The 17,921-nt window shown below is 37.1% G+C and overlaps 1 protein-coding gene across 2 annotated transcripts in view; it reads right to left on the bottom strand.

The window, feature by feature from the left end:
* The window catches only part of LOC149243793 (lipase-like PAD4), a 33,747-nt gene extending 30,221 nt beyond the window's left edge, over window positions 1–3,526 (bottom strand). Inside the window, exon 1 of one of the 2 annotated variants that reach the window (XM_089374621.1) lies at window positions 3,428–3,526. In XM_089374621.1, the coding sequence (XP_089230747.1) occupies window positions 3,428–3,453 (26 nt within the window). In that variant the 5' untranslated portion in view covers window positions 3,454–3,526. The remainder of the gene's footprint in view (window positions 1–3,427) is intronic. The other variant, XM_089374620.1, reaches the window with a different exon arrangement.
* Window positions 3,527–17,921: the final 14,395 nt, after the last annotated feature.

The following is a 17,921-nucleotide window of genomic DNA, read 5'->3' as shown; positions in this document are numbered from 1 at the left end:
AAGAAAAATATGGGTTTTTTGGCTTGAGAGGGATCAGCGCAGCCCTAAGTGGGAGACAGTGCACTGTAGAGCATTGGCTCTAAGCCAAGGGTGCACTGCAGTGCACTGTCCCCTGACCAAGGGTGCACTAGTAACATAACATTCCTAGAATAGGCATTCTAGTGCAATTTTTTTACCAAAAAGCTTCAAAATGACTGAAAAGAGATCAATGAAGTCAAGTAAAGTCTACTATGATGTAATATGATAATGGTAGACTACCAGGAACGACAGTCGTTCTCCATTGGAGTGGCCAATTTGTTATATGGAATTTATACCTACGGATAAGTACATCTTCCCTAAGTGGGTAGTTACACTTAGAACAACAAAAAGAAAGTGGTTTGACCTTTTCCTATAATAGATAGATGAGATGAAGGAACCTACTTGTGATCTTTCGCTTCCTTTGATCTCCTTTGAATTGCTCCCGCCGTTCCTACTTGAACTGAATTCGCTCAATTGGTACCTGCCAACAGAAACAGAAGACAACAATGATCAAAGCATATGATTTATCTACTATAAACAAATGGAATCAACAACATTTAAACATATATGCATCATAGATATAAACAATAATATGGGAAAAGGTACAAACAACTTTATTGATTGATAGAAGAAGGAGTTACACCCAATGTGGTTCGATCCAGTGTCACTCATCCAGCTTAGTCCAAACCCTCATAACACCAATAGAACATCAATCCAGCTGCATAAAATTACTTGACAATGATCTCAAGTCTCAAATCAACAATATTTCTCTACAATCTTCAAATTCCTGCCCCTGATCACTATGATGAGTGGTCAATTTATAGGGAAATGCAAGTGGTTTTGTCATAAATTTGGTATTGAATGGCATGGAGAAAGGGATGAGAGGATACAGGGCTAATTGATCCATAGCCTATCCAAATTCGAGCTCATAGTCCATGAGATAAGAGTTGGGCATCCTTCTAGAATGCTCTGGAATCACGGAATATTCGCAGAATCCTATGTCAATTTCGCTCATTCTCGCCCAGTGCAGGTCAAAGTGGGCCTAAGTGCACTGCAGTGCAACCCTGAATGGGCCTACTTTCTCTGCAACGCAGTTACCCCTGGCCAAGGCTGCGCTAGTGTCCCAAGGAGGCATTTCAACGAAGTTTTAAGCTAGGAAACTTTCATGGATGAAAGCATTCAATTTGATGACTTGTCTAGGGCATGTTGCAACTGAATTAAGGTTTGATGAGCCCTAATTGTGCTGATCTGATTGTCAGTAGTGATGTGCCCAAATAGACCTGTAACACAAGTTCTATTTGAAATTGATGCAAGTCTATTTGTGACTCATATTATCCTCTTTTGTCCATATCCTAAGATATGGTTTAATTTAAGTGAGAGCTCTAAGATTTGTAGTTCGTACGAATCACATCTCTTATGAGAAATTGCTCCTAAGGATGTGGTCTATGTCTATGGAATCTGTTGTACCTGAGCTCCAACACCAATAGCTTGAAGTTGCAATAAAATACCCATCTCGTAAGGGGATTTTGAATTGGAATTCTCTATTGATTGTATCCCTCTTATGGAGTTTTCCATAACCTCCTCCAAAATAGAATCATACCTTATGTATTCTGCAAGACAGGCTTGTACAATCTCATCAAAAGAAGTTTGAGGGCTTGGCATAGTCAAACTAAGAATTTCCAAAAACGTTTGAGTGTTTTGAATACAAGTTGCACCATTGCTTGAGCAAAGCATGTAAGTGCCAAAAGGTCTATATGGGCTGCTTGGAGAAACAAAGATCTAATTCAAAAGAGTCCTACAAGCATCTTGAATTAAACAATCAGGCACATTTATGCCCTGCCAATAAGGAAAAATGGTAGTCAAGGGGTTAGCAATTGACCCAAGCGGTGCAAAGAGCACATGAGGAAAAATATCATGCTTGGAAACCACATGAAAAAAGTTTCCTCCCCAGTTCTCACGACCAACTGCTTCAACAAGCCTTTCATCTCCGACCAGAGGGCAACCAAACATGATACAAAAGAGAGAGCTTGCCATAGCCTCTTTCCCAAAACCCATAATGTGGCCAAGGTTGCAACTGCCCCTCCTATGGAGTGACCCACAAATATGATGGGCTTGAGTTTCTTTTGTTTGGGGTCCATGTAAATCTACAACTAATTGATCATGTAATACAGGAATACAATGTTACCTTTTTAGAATTTCAAAAATTTGCTCTTAATGAAGTAAACCCTCTACTTAAGAAACTAAGGTCACTTTGTCCTCACAATTGAACATAGATAGATCAATTTACCTTTGCTTGGAAATTTGTTTTCTCGATTATATGGAGAAACAACGTAAGAGCTCCTGGATGAATGGAAGTTGGTTCACCATCATTACCCCTGAGGCAACGAGATAAGACCTTTTGAATAGTTTGTATATTGTCCTCTCCACATTTACTCTGGTTGACAATGAAATCTTCTACTCTTTGAAACGAAGCGAAAGTAACACATGCAAAATCTTTATGCTCATTCATAGTAAAGCCATCTGAATTGCTTTCATGAAGAGACTCTTCCCAAACCTTGGGCAATAGTCCATATGACACAAGAAAAGTTGCAATCCCCTGACCAATAGTGAACCTGCATCAGCATTTATGTAAATCAGCCCCATATAGGCTCTGTGCAGGAATGGACCCTTCTAAATTTAGATATGTGTGCATTAAATGGGTAGAGATTCTAAATTTAGATTTGTGTGCATTAAATGCGTAGAGATTGCAAAGCTTTACAGAGTGGGAAATGTTGAGAATGGATAAGTGAGCATGGAATCCTTGTCAACTTACTTATATTTTTGTACACTACATGTGCCACTTGGACACAATTGGGTAAAATTAGGAGAAATGGAGAAATGACCAACTCCAACAAAAACACAACATTACTCTGACTACGTGATGTGAAGAATTAAGATGCTCTTTACAAAAACGCATTTCACGTACCAAACCGTTTTAGCTTTTATAAACCAATTTTTTTATTAATAATTATAAATAATAATTAAAAAAATATTATTTATTAAATTTATTGATAATAACACAGACTTACAAGTTAATGAGTATGACAAAGAAAAATTCATTCGCAAAAATATGAAACACTTACCGATGCGAATGTAAAAAATTAACAAAATATAAACATAAATAAAAAATTTGACGATAATGATAATGCACAAATAAAAACTGAAAATGATGTATTATTAAAATAAATAAAAATGTAATTAAAATAAGCGAAAAACTTAGGTGTTGAAGCTAATGAATATAAATGAAAAAACATACCCAGCCTCCACACTGAAAATAAATTAATTTCAAGATTGACAGAGGGAAGCCTATGACAAAAACAAGCAGATCGTGCAAAGAGAGGAGAAAACGATTGTGGAAGCTCATGCTTACTGTGGAGTTTGCCATTCTGATTCCATGGTCTGCTATTGCCGCTGGATTTGCTTCGCAATGGTAGTCAGATCTAACAACTGAAATTTTGTTATAAATGCACAATGGGGTCCTTGCTTTATATAGAAATTGAAAGGAGACCAGTAATATCCTGGAAATATAGAAAATGAAAGGAACTGAGTAATATCGTGGAAATACAGAGGAAAAAGGACTCCAAGATTTTTAATGGGTGGGTCCCGAGTTAAATTATAGTCCACATATTTTCAGGACGGGAAAATGTGCTGGAATTGGAAGCCTCCGAGAAATTTAATGAGTACGAAGTTGCTGGGCAATTGTGAATAGACTGTCATCTTATCGTGAAAGTAGTGAATGGGTGGAACGTGGAGGGAAAAAATTATTCACTAATGGCAACCCAAAAGCGGAGGGAATTATTAGGAATTATGTTGTAACTTTTGTGATGGTAATTTGTTTATTATTATTGATTTGACTCTGAGATGTTCATTCATAATTTTGTCTATTTTATAGGGAGAATCAATGATAAAATAATTATGTTTTATTTGAAGACAGCGATATTTGATATAGAGAATTAATAATAAAATAATTATATTTTATTTGAAATAGTGATATGTAGTATTTTTTTTATATTTAAATACTTCTAACACACAGAATCAATGACAAAAAAATCTGTCAACCATATATTAATATATAAGGGTTTTTTCATATTAATTTAATTTTGTATAGTAATATATTAGGGTTTTCTTTATATTAATTTAATTTTATTACATGAAGGAAAGTTTTGTTTAATTCTATAATTATATTACTGTGAATTGTTTTGTTAAATAAAAATTAAATTTATTTTAATTTTAAATTTATTAAGCATTATATTAAATCAAATTTCAATTCATAAATTATATATATATATATATATATATATATATATATATATATATATACAAAAATTATATGCAATAAAAAAGACATTTAAAGTTAACTCTCAACAATTAATTAAAAAATAATAATTACCAAAAGAACTTAAAGGAATAACTTGTATACACATTTTAATGTTAGAAAGTTTCTAATATTATTATATCTATTATATTTCCAATAATAATATATCTAAGATTAGTGCAACCCTATAAAGTAAAATAGTTGTAAAAAAAATAAAAACATATATCTCATTATACATATAACATTGTTAAGACCAGCATAGATCCATTTTAAATACGGATCCAATATGAGGCGAGAGAGATCCAATTTTTGATTCAATTTTTTTTATGAGTCTACACTATTTAAAAGTTTCGTATAGTTATTTATTTATTTATTTTAGACTTTTTAAATTTTTTTATTTTGGCCCATATAAGCAAAATTTTAACTTTGATAACAGAGAGACAAAGTTACACATCATAACACATCATATTCAGCCATAGAATGAACCTCTCGACTCAATTAAAAAAATCTTTAAAATAAGCTAAATTATAGCTTTATTATTATTATTATTATAAAAATAATTAATGTATGAGTTATATATATATATATATATATATAACTAAAACTTTTCATTTAGGACTATATATATAACTAAAACTTTTCATTTATGACTATTTCTAAAAATATTTAAAGTGAATTTTAAATTAAAATTTTAAAAATTCTATTTCAAAATATACACATTATTAACATACTTAAAATGGATTTATATTAATTTAATTGAGAAAAACATTCTATATATTAATTAATAAAATTAACACTAATTTTTTTTAGATAATTGATTAAAAATAATAATAATTATGTAATTAAATAAAATACTAAACATAAAAAATAATGAAATTAATACAGAAAAACTCATGTCAAATGAGTTTAGATTAAGTAGTAGGGAGAAATCAATATTATCTTCTCCCACCCTCTCATCTAAATTTAGTTTAGATGGTAGGAAGGAATCAATATTATCCTTTCCACGCTATTCCGAATGAGATTGCATACTCACATATTAATTGGGCAGTATGCATGCAAAATCATGTTGCCCAGTTTAAATGATACTAATTAATTTGTGAATGATAGATGTGTAGAGATGGAAAACTTAGACACAACTCAAAATTTCATTTACACTCCCGTTCCTGGAAATATAGAAAATGGAAGGAGGTGAGTAATGGAAGGAGCTGAGTAATATCTTGGAAATACAGAGGAAAAAATACTCCAAGATTTTTAATGGGTGGGTCCCGAGTTATATTGAATGAGTTCACATATGTGTAGGACGCGGCAATAAACTGGAATTGGAAGGTTCTAAGAAATTTAATGAGTATAGAGTTGTTAGGCCGTTCTGAATAGATTGTAATTTTAGAGAAATTAGATAAAAAAAAATCACTTTTAAAAAATAAAGACAACTAAATGAAAAGACCCGTACAGCTAAGTAGTGAATAGGTAGTACAAAGGAACGATTATTCACTCATGACTATGGAAAAGAAAGAACGAATTATTAAGAATTAAGAATGATGTTATATTTTTTGTAAGGACAATTTGTTTATTATTATTGACTTAATGTTCATTCATAATTTTGTCTATTTAATATAGAGAATCACTGATAAAATAATAATATATAATTTAAAGACAACGATACGTGGTATTTTTTCTATATTTAAATATTTTTAACACAATTAACAACAAAATTATTATAATTTTTTTATTTAGTGTTAAACATATATTAATATATAGTGATTTTCTTCATATTAATTTAATTTCATCACATGAAGGAATGTTTTGTTTAATTGTATAATTATTGTAAAATATTTCGTTTAATTAAATGAAATTAGCAATTATTTTTGGAAACAATTTTTTTCATTGTAATTCAATTATATATTCCAACCATATTTTTATTTTATATAAATTTTCTAATTACAATTTATAGATAAATAATATTAATAAAAGTAAAAATAAAAAATAAATTTAAAAGAAAAATAAAAAATAACACTAATTTGAGAAAGATAATGTTATCCAACCACCACTCCACTTAAAATGCCATAGTGAATAAATATGGAAATTGTCCTTTTCCCTCACCAACACCCTCATCTCTTCATGTGATATGCTAATTTAACGAACACTATTAATTCTTGTATGTGATATGTTGAATTTATCATGAATAGACATACTTTCTTTATATAGAAATATTTTTCATGAAAAAAATAAACATATTTATAAAAAATAAAAATAAACATAATTATAATGAATAAAATAACATCTAATTAAAAATTTGATGTGATCCCTACTTTACCAACTATAAAATTGAGTATGAATCTGTAGAATTTTTTGCAAATTCTCTTCAAATCTACCTGTGAGATCTATGTAGAAAATTTTACTGTAGATTAACTCGATAATACAATATACCAAAGAAAAATACTATAATCTACTTCTACTATCAAACTTGTTGAAGCTTAATAGATCTAGCTGAATCAGAGTTAAACACATATAACCAAAAGAAGAATCAAAGCACATGAAACACATAAAATACTTAGGGGAAAGCCTCAGCTAAAAACTCCACTATTTGTATTATCATACAAGGTGGAAATACATCAGAATTACACAAAGCCTTAGTTCTCACAGCTAGCCAGCTCTCAGTACAATCTTCCTGGATGATCGTAGGCAAGCAAGACTTATCCTAAGCCTCCTCTGCTCTTCAAGCCTCCTATTTTCTTGCGCAATTTCTCCTAGGTGATCCTGCTATTACCAAGTGTAACACTAATCACTCAAACTGATCTCACACCCTATAAAACTACGCAATCTTCAAGGAACCTCTGCCTTGACTGCATGTATGAGTTTCCTTTATAGGAAACGCATGCAACTAATAGTAACATGTCCTTGATATTTAGTTCAACTAGGTCTTTCTCTAAATAGACATGCATGAGTTATTCATGAGAGAATCTTCAGTTATCTAGAGTACACTAGTTTGATGCATGCATGCATTAACTGATTGAACTCACAATTAGTTCCTCAAAATGTTTGGAACTAATTTAACTGGACATAACTTAGTTAACTGAGCTAACTAATTATAACTCATTCTTATCTCCTTAATTAAGGGATAAATTCCTTAATTTAAGGGATAATTGTTGCATGACTTCACAAAGACTTCTAGCTTGAATTCTCCAACTAATTAACCCAAGATGAATTAATTAATTATTTTTCAAGCAGCTGGTGAGACTAAATTCGAATTTTAACTCTCAATTTTAATTCAAAGACAAATTAAAATTGGAATATATTGGATGCTATTTTTAGCATTTCTATTTTTAGAATTACTTGCTGCTATTTTCAACACTCCCTCTCAATAAGAAAGGAATTCAACTCAATCCCGATCCTGATCCTTTGGAATGTTCTACATGCAACACTTCTCTCTAGTGTTTTTGCTCTAACAAATCTAGAAGAAAAAAAACATCCAACTTGAATCAGAATGATGCCTTTGTCATCAAAGTCTCTGACTGCTATTGCCTCTGTCGACTAAAAACTCTGCACCTTTGTGCTCTTCAGTATCTGACTCCTCTAGCCTCTGTCGCTTTGATCTTTGACTGCATCAATCCCACTGATTCCTCTGGCTACTATGTACTTTGGGCTCTCGTAGCAAGGTACGATCCATGAGATAAAACTTCTCAATGGACCCTGCCCAATTTCAGCCTTCTTGGGACTATCACTTCACATCGCCCCACCTCACACATGGAGGTATGGCTGCATGTGATCCCTCTGCCCACTTGGCTCGAAATTTCCCCCTACTGGAGGTCTCTGGATGAATGGATGCCTCCACTCAGTCTCCTCTTGGCTTCTCCAGTTGTGGCTGCTCCACAACTTCCTGAAACTGCTTCACCAATTATTGTTCCTCCACAATTGTCTGAGACTTCTTTTGGGACTGCATGTTGAGAGGTAATCTACTCTCCCTCTCAACCACCAAGACTTTAACATTGCCTTGCTCCTCAAGAATTTGCATGCATCTTGAACCTCAAGAGCATACATGTTCTTAACCTGTGAACCGATCTGTTTCACCTGTCTCGTGGTGATGTGTCTAAGGAAAACCTTTCCCTTACTGAAGACAACATCGTAGCCTTTGTCCTCCAACATCGCGATTGATACCAAGTTCTTCTTCAGTCCAGGCACATACTTCACATCTGTCAAGGTGATAAGAGCTCCATGCTCCCTCTGAAAAGCAACCATGCCCACTCTTGAAACATTATACCTTTCATCGTCACCCAACTCTATGCACATCTTGAGGTCTTTCTCCTCCAAGGTATTGAATAAACTTTTATCGTCGGTCATGTGGAATGAGGCTCCACTGTCAAGATACCAACCACAACCCATCATCGACGACACCATGCATGCGATGAGGGTGAAGTCCATCTCGAACTGAGAGGCTAATGCCTCACCTTCAAATCCTTCCGAGGATCCCTTCTTGAACTTCTTCGATGGATGAAGAACCATCTCGTGTGCTCCTCCTAATCTCCTCTTGCATGAGATCTGACCACAATCATTCCTAATCTGACAGTTTCTCCCTTCCACTCATAGAGTCCTGGTAACTATTCCAGCTCTTTGGAAGGCCGAGGAGATCAAGGCTCACCATATCGTTATTGGAAGTAGTTATTCCCACACTACGAAGCTCATCTCTGTAAGTGGTGAGCTTGTTCGGATACGTGGAAATAGTATCGTCGTTCTCCATCTTGATTCTTCGAAGCTTGTCCTTGAGCGCCAATTTCTTTTGGTCGCTAATGTTCTGGTAGAGGTCCTTTAATGTCTTCCACATTGAATATGGAGTATCCTTCCCATGGAGACTCAAGACAATATGGTCTCGAACTCCCTCAAGGATGATCCGTTTCACCCTCACCACACACTTCTTCCACTTAGCCAACTCTTGTGCATTAGTTGAAGTTGGATTTCCGATTTCTTAATCAATGAAATCCTTGAAACCATTATCTTCTAATACAACCTCCATGCGATCTTTCCATGCTATGTAATTCAAGCTACCATCCAAGGTGTTATAGACGTTTTTGGGCACTGCAACCCCAAGCATAAAATGTCCATAAACCAAGGGCTCCTAAGTCCCTAAAGGTGTTGTTACAACCCCTAAAAGAACAAGGTCAACTGATTACAGCATCTCCCAGAAGTTCTCCATAAAAAACTACTCAGAACTGGTAAAAAATGGACCATTTCACCTGCTCCATAGGCAATGTGCATTGCATCCCACCTAAATACACACAGTAGGTGCGTTGCATTTCAAAAAGCCCTTCTATGGGGTGCGATGGGTGAGAAGGGACAAATGGCAGGGTCAATCCGCAAGGTGGAGAAGCATGGAATCTTCCAGAAACTTCTCCAATGATACTTGCCTATCAGAATTCGACCAGGGATGAGTAAGAGATCATCAATCTCCAAGTGGAATGAAGAACTATCAGAGGGAAGACACTAATCAAATCACAAGCTGACTCATCTCCCTTGCAGACATCTATATATGGATCCCTCATCCCAGAGATCCAGAGGCTGGAATTTTGCATCTTGTAAGGAATTGTTGTTGGTTTCTTGAGGCAACATCATAGTGTTGGGTGATCTAAGCTTTTCATGAGGTGAAGAAGGGCTTACTTGCTGAGAGGATGGTGCTGGGTCAGAACAATTGGTTGTAATTCTCTTGGCTCTTTCTTGATTATCAATAAAACTATTCTAGTTTTCCTCCATACACTTGTGTGATTGATATTCTAGTTTTATGCATTTGTGTGGTTAATATACATTTGATCCTATATTGCTTATGATAATAGATCCATGTTCTCGTATAGTGTTATGCTGCTTTGATTCTACAGGTACTATGTGAAGCTGGGTATCCCAGAAAGCAAGTAGCAAAGGACTATCAGAAGATAGAGGAATCGAACAAAGAACCAAGTGCAAGACAGAGGTTGGTCTCTTTTATTCTTCTCTCATTTATCTTTCATAAAGGAAAATGAAAGTAGTTTTACTTTGTTTGTTTTTAAGGTAGCTACCAACCTTAGTGGGATTAGCAGTTCTGCATAGACACTATTCACGGTGCCAAAATGGCGACTCCGCTGGGGAACGAGTATATTGTTTGTTCATCTACATTTGTTTACTTTATAAACTTACAGACGGAGCCTGAAGTCAAGACAACGAGCCTTCGAACTGCATTTGCTATGCAAGTGCAAAGAAGATGAACGCTGCTTCAGTCAATCTCCGCGTTTTGTTTATGATTTAAACAATTGATTTACAAGCTCTCTAATTGCCCTTGTGGTGGCTCTAGTAACCTCCTTAGATATGCCCCTGTGATTGATTTATTGATTACCACTTGCTTGGCCAAAATCCCGAACTGAACTACAAACTGTGACCCGGAACCCAATCAAAGTATCGTCCCTGGGCCAGCGCACTGTCTGTTCTGTGAATCTCAAATTCAGCGCGCTTCTTGAGTGTAGTAGGTGCTTTGCATTTCAGTTTCACTGTGTTACAGGTGCACTGATCAGACTAGGCATTGTTCCTAAATTTTGGTTTCTGTGTTCACTCTTTTCAGATCTATTCAAGAGTTTTGTTGCATGTAGTCAGTACACCTCTGTTTGAAACCCCTTTCCTTGCTGTTATTCTGCCTCCATTGTGCAAAGAACTGTAAATGTTTTTATGTATTTTTTGAGTCATTTTCAGTTCTCCTTTACAAAGAAGTAACGTAATTGTACTGTCATTTCTTGATTTGAAAGTGTCGCAAGTGTCATTTTTAGTCATAGAAGAGAGTCTGATTACTCTTGATAGTCGATTACCTTGTTACTATTGTATTTGATCTGAATTAGTAGTTTTTCTAGTGTCGAAAGCAAGTTTTCAATTCCAAATCGAAAAGTGTTGTCATTGTCCTCATTTTGTTTTGAAAAGAAACTTGTTAGTAATTGTCGCTTTGAAAGATAATTCAGATTTGCGCAATAGCTTTCTTTTTATCATTTACCCATTAAGAAGGCTGAAAACAAATACATGCATGTGCATTTGCATTTAGACTTTTGTTGGTTTGATTTAGGACAGTGCATATAGTGTGTGCTCTTTGCCCTTTGTTGAAAGAACGCCATCTCTCTTTCCTTAGTAGCTAGGATTTTCATTGCACAAAGAAGATAAAACGATTGTTTATCATCTTAGATTGCATTTTAGGAATTGTAAATCTACATCACGTGGTGAACCTGAAAGGAAAATTTCTTAAGCAAGATCAACTATAAAATAAATTTAATGAATCTAACAACGCTTTGGAACCTAACGCACAACATCTAGAAGTCTAGGCTAGAGACGTATTCCGGCGTCATAAAGCCTGGTAACTGTTGTTTTCACTGTTGGTTGGGTGATTCCTCCACTTTGAGACGATAAGTGCTAGTACGGACTTGTGCTCCCACGTACCGTCGAGTATATTTTGGGAGACCACAATAGGCTTAATCCTTTATCCATAGGAAGTCGTGTCTGCCGCCCTATCAATCGCAATGCACTGAACACAGCATTCGGGAAGATTGACTGCCGTACCGTAAAAAGTATTCTGCAGTTTTGCGATTGGTTTGGTAATCCCTCTGCCTAGATTTCCAGAGCAGTCCCTTTCGTTCCTTTTCAGACTCCTTAACGGAAAAGGTCCATCTGAGCACTTGTCACTTCAGGCTCATTAAAAATCGAAGGCGACTAGAGTCATCTTTTGTTTTTTCTCGACTCTTTAAAATTGAAAAAACAAGTTGTGTCAAAGCGTCTAAAATTTATTTTAAACGGAATAATTATCACCTTTCCTACGTTGGTCTTGGGTTGAGGAAAATGGAGTCCACCAACCAAGGAATTCCTCTTGGAGGAAATCCTAGTCCCTTCTCCTCTTGGGGAGATGTTGGTGCACCCCACATGGCCACATTGTCACTTCCAGGATTGACAATTGGTTTGCCCATATGGCTCTTCTCAACCTCCGTCGTTCAGAACACCGCGATTCCTGAACAATCGAGTCAGCAACTAAACGATACCGGAGTTACCCCCCAACCCTCTACTTCATCCAATTCTTCCTCTCCTCCTTCCTCTTTGCTTGATGAAGCTGGCAAAGCCAAGAATCAAGTTCCCGAGAAGAAGAAGGAAAAGAAGAAGAAAGAGAAGAAGAAGAAGGAGCCAAAGGCGAAAAGGGGAAACCAAGCGTCGTCTAGCGAAAATCCACACACTGCACTGACCAAGCCTAAATCACCATGTGTTATTTGCAAAGGAGACCACTATCATAGAGATTGTCCTTGCATCCCTTAGATCCTAAGGGACTGGTCTCCTAGTTTGCACAACCCGGTGTCGTCAACCTCTGATGATCATGTTGAAAGTACATCGTTAACTAGTGAAAGTGAAGCCCTAGATAAAAAGGAAAAAGTAAACTTCCTTGTAGACTGTGTGAAGGCGATCATGCCGTTCACCGTTGTCCCTTCTTAGATGAGGCTAAAAGAGTTTTGGACGACCGTCGGGTTTCACCGTTACGACTCCCTCCTGGATATAAGAAACTCTTGCTGAGTTCGTCGCTAGTTGAAAATCTGGCTAACACGCCCTTGTGGTCGGCCGAAGCGTCTATCATTGAAGATAAACCATCTGAATCCATACCTGACGAAAGTTAAAAGGTCGAGGCGGCAGTTGACCTAGTCTTGCCTTAAGAGGTTCTGTCTTCAGATGATACAGTCACCGAAGAGAACAAAGATGACACCGTCCAAATTCTCTTCGTAAACAAAGACTCCAATGAACATGGGGGTAGTTTACCCATTCCTTTACCACAAGAAGGAAGTTCGTCAGAGTCATACCCGACCGTCTATTCGGTCCCACCTCCAAGCAACCTGGTCATTTCCTTTGACTGGAATCTACTAGGCAGACCCCGTTTACCAGCTAGTATACCATTCTGAATCATCACTCAAGTATATAGAATGGTTATGGCTGGTACCATCATAGATGAAGGGGCTTCTGTGAGTATCCTTTCCTCAACTGCTTGGAAAGCGCTTGGTTCACCATCACTTTTGCCTGAAATGAGAAATCTAACAGGCTTTGACAAAGGAACCAGTCGACCGTTAGGGATCCTTCCCAATGTGCCCATTACATTGAGAGGGAAAACTGTTCACATGAACGTAATGGTAGTCCAAGGACCCCTGCATTATAATATACTCCTTGGACGAGACTATATTTATTGCATGGGAGCCATTGTCTCCTCACTCTTTAGAGTAATGTGTTTTCCGCATGAAGGAAGAGTGGTCAAGCTCGTAGACCAGCTTTCATTCCCCGGTTCACGCATGGCAAATAGTCACATACCATCCCTGAATGGTTTTTCACGCAAGGAATGTCTCATCAATCCCCAGTCTGTCCACCTGATGAGCGCGAGTGATTCGGGGTACATGACTGAAACCCAGGGGGCATGCATCCTGGTCTGCTTCGGCAGAAGAACCTTGGGTATAGGGTTGATTTCCGCGAAGGATATATGACTAATCTGGCGAACCCGTCCTTATAGGAAAATGGGAATAGACTGGAATAAGATACCTTCATTAAGGTTATGCCAGGTGACACCACTCCTCTTTGCCTATTTCGATAGGCATCGTCGAGAAAGAATTTTATCCGCTACGCGGATGAAACTTTCTTGGTAACCTGGAAATTTTTCTCTATACCTGGGGGCATGCAAACCTTTTGGCGTGCAAGTGAAGAGCGACTATTTATTTTTTAAATTTGTAGGTCCTCTAACCCTTTAAACTTGTAGGATTAGTCATTTCCTAACTTGCATAAAGAAAGGATCCGGAGCAAAGCTTTTTAAGGTGCAAGCTCCACAAAAATGGCATCTTAGATGAGACATCCTTATTATACGACTGGATCGAGCAATTTTATTGCGGAATTCAAGCTCGTTAAAAAATAAACATAAGCAATGAGCAAGTGTTTCCCCCCGCGTTTAAGCTCATTAAAAAATGAACTAATTTCCGGTAAATAACCATCGTGAATGTAGTACTTCAGCCTTTAAAGCCTTGGTCGTGTTCTCATCATCACCTCCACTCTGTATTGGCCGATCATTCACCTCCACTTGATTGTTTACCCCTTTTGAGGAACAACTGCGAAGAGTGATCTTGTTAGCCATCCTTGTGACACTGTCGTGATTGGAAAATTCCAAACCTTACCTGGAATCAGCTGCTACCCGAATTTATCACTCGTTCCTCAAAAACGAGTCTCCTTTAAGCTCTTTTCAACTAACTCGTAAAATATGAAAATATTGCCGAGCCATTGGCCTCTCCAGCTCGTTAAAGTGAGCAGAAGTGCTATCCCTCCTTTAGATTTTAATCTTTTTGGACCTGAGGGATTATTACACAAAAAGATCGAGCGCTTGTCTTGTTCGGCTCGTTAAAATTACTGAAAATTCATCCCTTTCGTATTATTTTATACTTTTTCGGACTTAAGGGATTTGATGACGAAAAAGGATATTTGGAGTTTCCTTTACGTTCCTTTTCAGACTCTCTAAAATTGAAAAGGATCGAGTTATCTTTGTCGTTAAACTCGTTAAAACCTAATAGCGACAAACTTGTCCATAACAGACAAGAACGAGTTTCACTATTGCTAGGCTCGTTAAAACATAGCGATGAGTTTGCCCGAAGGGAAAATTATAGAACAAGCATATATTATCCTCCTCAAGCTTGACAAAAATAAAGAGGTACCGGTCAACAATGACTAGGGAAAAATTGGGAAGAAAACTTGAAGAAACTTTGTTGGTAGCAAGTCGCTCTTGAACATGACACTTTCACTTCGCATCCTAGTCGGGTTGGGTTGTTCCATTCACTGGTCATATCACCATGGTTCCATCACATCATCCACATTTGGGGTTAATGCTACCAATCCATCATGTCAGTGTCGCCAATATGTTCAAGAGAAGTCATTCAGAGAATTCACCTGTGTCTCACCCACTATAATACATTTTTGCTCCATTCTTTCATGACCGCCACCCTGAACCATATATCACCAGATTGTTTTCACCTCCATTAAAATCATTTGCTCCGTTCTGTGTCATTGATGTGGGATTCATTAATGCCCTCCTATGACGGATCGCTTCTTGTCGACATCAGCTCATTATCCAAGAAGGCGATCTAGGAACAACCCTTTCAGTACTTTGAAGCTTGCATGCCTCAATGGCAAGTTTCTCACTTCCGGCGATAGGTTTACATCAATGGCCTTCGACCGAAAGATTTTACGTGGTGTTCGACGCCAAGTCCCTTATTCACACCACGTGAATTGTACTGCAGTACCTTGAGGATCATTATCATTATCGATGATTCCTCTCGCGCCTGTTAACAACTTACATCATTGGTTGGTAATCAGGCGATGTCTTTCCATGTTCGACTCTAGAACATCTCTCACATGGATCGACTTGTACTTTGAGTGAAGATTGAACGAGATTGAAGACCCTGGATCTAGTTTCATCCATCTGGGCTGCAATATATATTCAGGAAAATAAAGACATCAAATGTACATCATTGCTGCACAGATAATCATCCAATCTAAGGGATGATGGATCTACCAGAATCATCAGTCTACACTCAGACGATTGTCTATCTCATGTACATGAAAAATGAATTTATAAAGCTGAGCATGGGAATGCTCGCCTCAGCTAGATCATGAAAAAATTATGAAGATAATGTATTGTATTGTATCTTATTACAGGTCTCCTTCCAGCTTGAAAGAACTTCGGATCCTCATGATAAAGAATTTCACCCGACATCAAAAGATTAACGACCTCATGCTTTAGGGGGCAAATGTTATAGACATTTTTGGGCACTACAACCCCAAGCATAAAATGTCCATAAACCAAGGTCTCCTAAGTCCCTAAAGGTGTTGTTCCAACCCCTAAAAGAACAAGGTCAACTGATTACAACATCTCCGAGAAGTTCTCCATAAAAAACTACACATAACTGGTCAAAACTGGACCATTTTACCTGCTCCATAGGCAAAGTGCGTTGCATCCCACCTAAATACACACAGTAGGTGCATTGCATTTCAAAAAGCTCTTCTATGGGGTGCGATGGGTGAGAAGGGACAAATGGCAGGGTCAATCCGCAAGGTGGAGAAGCATGGAATCTTCTAGAAACTTCTCCAGTGACACTTGCCTATCTGAATTCGACCAAGGATGAGTAAGAGATCATCAATCTCCAAGTGGAATCAAGAACTATCAGAGGGAAGACACTAATCAAATCACAAGCTGACTCATCTCCCTTGTAGACATCTATATATGGATCCCTCATCCCAGAGATCCAGAGGCTGGAATTTTGCATCTTGTAAGGAATTGCTGTTGGTTTCTTGAGGCAACATCATAGTGTTGGGTGATCTAAGCTTTTCATGAGGTGAAGAAGGGCTTACTTGGTGAGAGGATGATGATGGGTCAGAACAATTGGTTGTAATTCTCTTGGCTCTTTCTTGATTATCAATAAAACTATTCTAGTTTTCCTCCATACACTTATGTGATTGATATTATAGTTTTATGCATTTGTGTGGTTAATATACATCTGATCCTATATTGCTTATGATAATAGATCCATGTTCTCGTATAGTGTTATGTTGCTTTGATTCTACAGGTACTCTGTGAAACTGGGTATACCAGAAAGCAAGTAGCAAAGGATTATCAGAAGAGAGAGGAATTGAACAAAGAACCAAGCGCAAGACAGAGGTTGGTCTCTTTTATTCTTCTCTCAGCTATCTTTCTTAAAGGAAAACGAAAGTAGTTTTACTTTGTTTGTTTCTAAGGTAGCTACCAACCTTAGTGGGATTAGCAGTTCTGCATAGACACTATTCCCGGTAACATAAGGCATACTCAAGTCTCAAGCCATAGAACGCCATTGACCAAATTTGAAGTATGAGATGAATTCAATTTGCACCTGCAACCCTAAACTTCAAGCTTCGAATTCTCTTCTCAGTATACTGTTCACAGCTCCGATGAACTCAAATTTGATACCATGTAGAATTTTCTACAAATTCTCTACAAATCTACCTCTGAGATCTATGTAGAATATCTGACTGTAGATTAACTCGATAATGCAATATACCAAAGCAAAATACTATAATCTACTTCTACTATCAAACTTGTGGAAGCTCAATAGATCTAGCTGAATTAGAGCTGAACACATATAACGAGAAGAAGAATCAATGCACATGAAACACATAAAATACTCAGGGGAAAGCCTCAGCTAAAAACCCCACTATCTGTATTATCATACGAGGTGGAAATACATCAGAATTACACAAAGCCTTAGCTGTCACAGCTAGCCAGCTCTCAGTATAATCCTCCTGGATGCTCATAGGCAATCAATACTTTTCCTAAGCCTCCTCCTTTGCCCTCCAAGCCTCCTATTTCCTTGCGCAGTTTCCCCTGGATGATCTTGTTGTTACCAAGTGTAACACTGATCACTGACATTGATCTCACACTCTGTAAAACTGCGCAATCGTCAAGGAACCTCTGCCTTGACTTCATGGATGAGTTTCCTTTATAGGAAAACACATGCAACTAATAGTA

The sequence above is a fragment of the Pinus tabuliformis genome, chromosome 8, assembly GCF_031772625.1.
Source record: "Pinus tabuliformis cultivar Carrire ecotype Pingquan chromosome 8, CPIR1, whole genome shotgun sequence".
Classification (NCBI taxonomy): domain Eukaryota; kingdom Viridiplantae; phylum Streptophyta; class Pinopsida; order Pinales; family Pinaceae; genus Pinus; species Pinus tabuliformis.
This window is presented reverse-complemented; position numbering and strand designations above follow the sequence as displayed.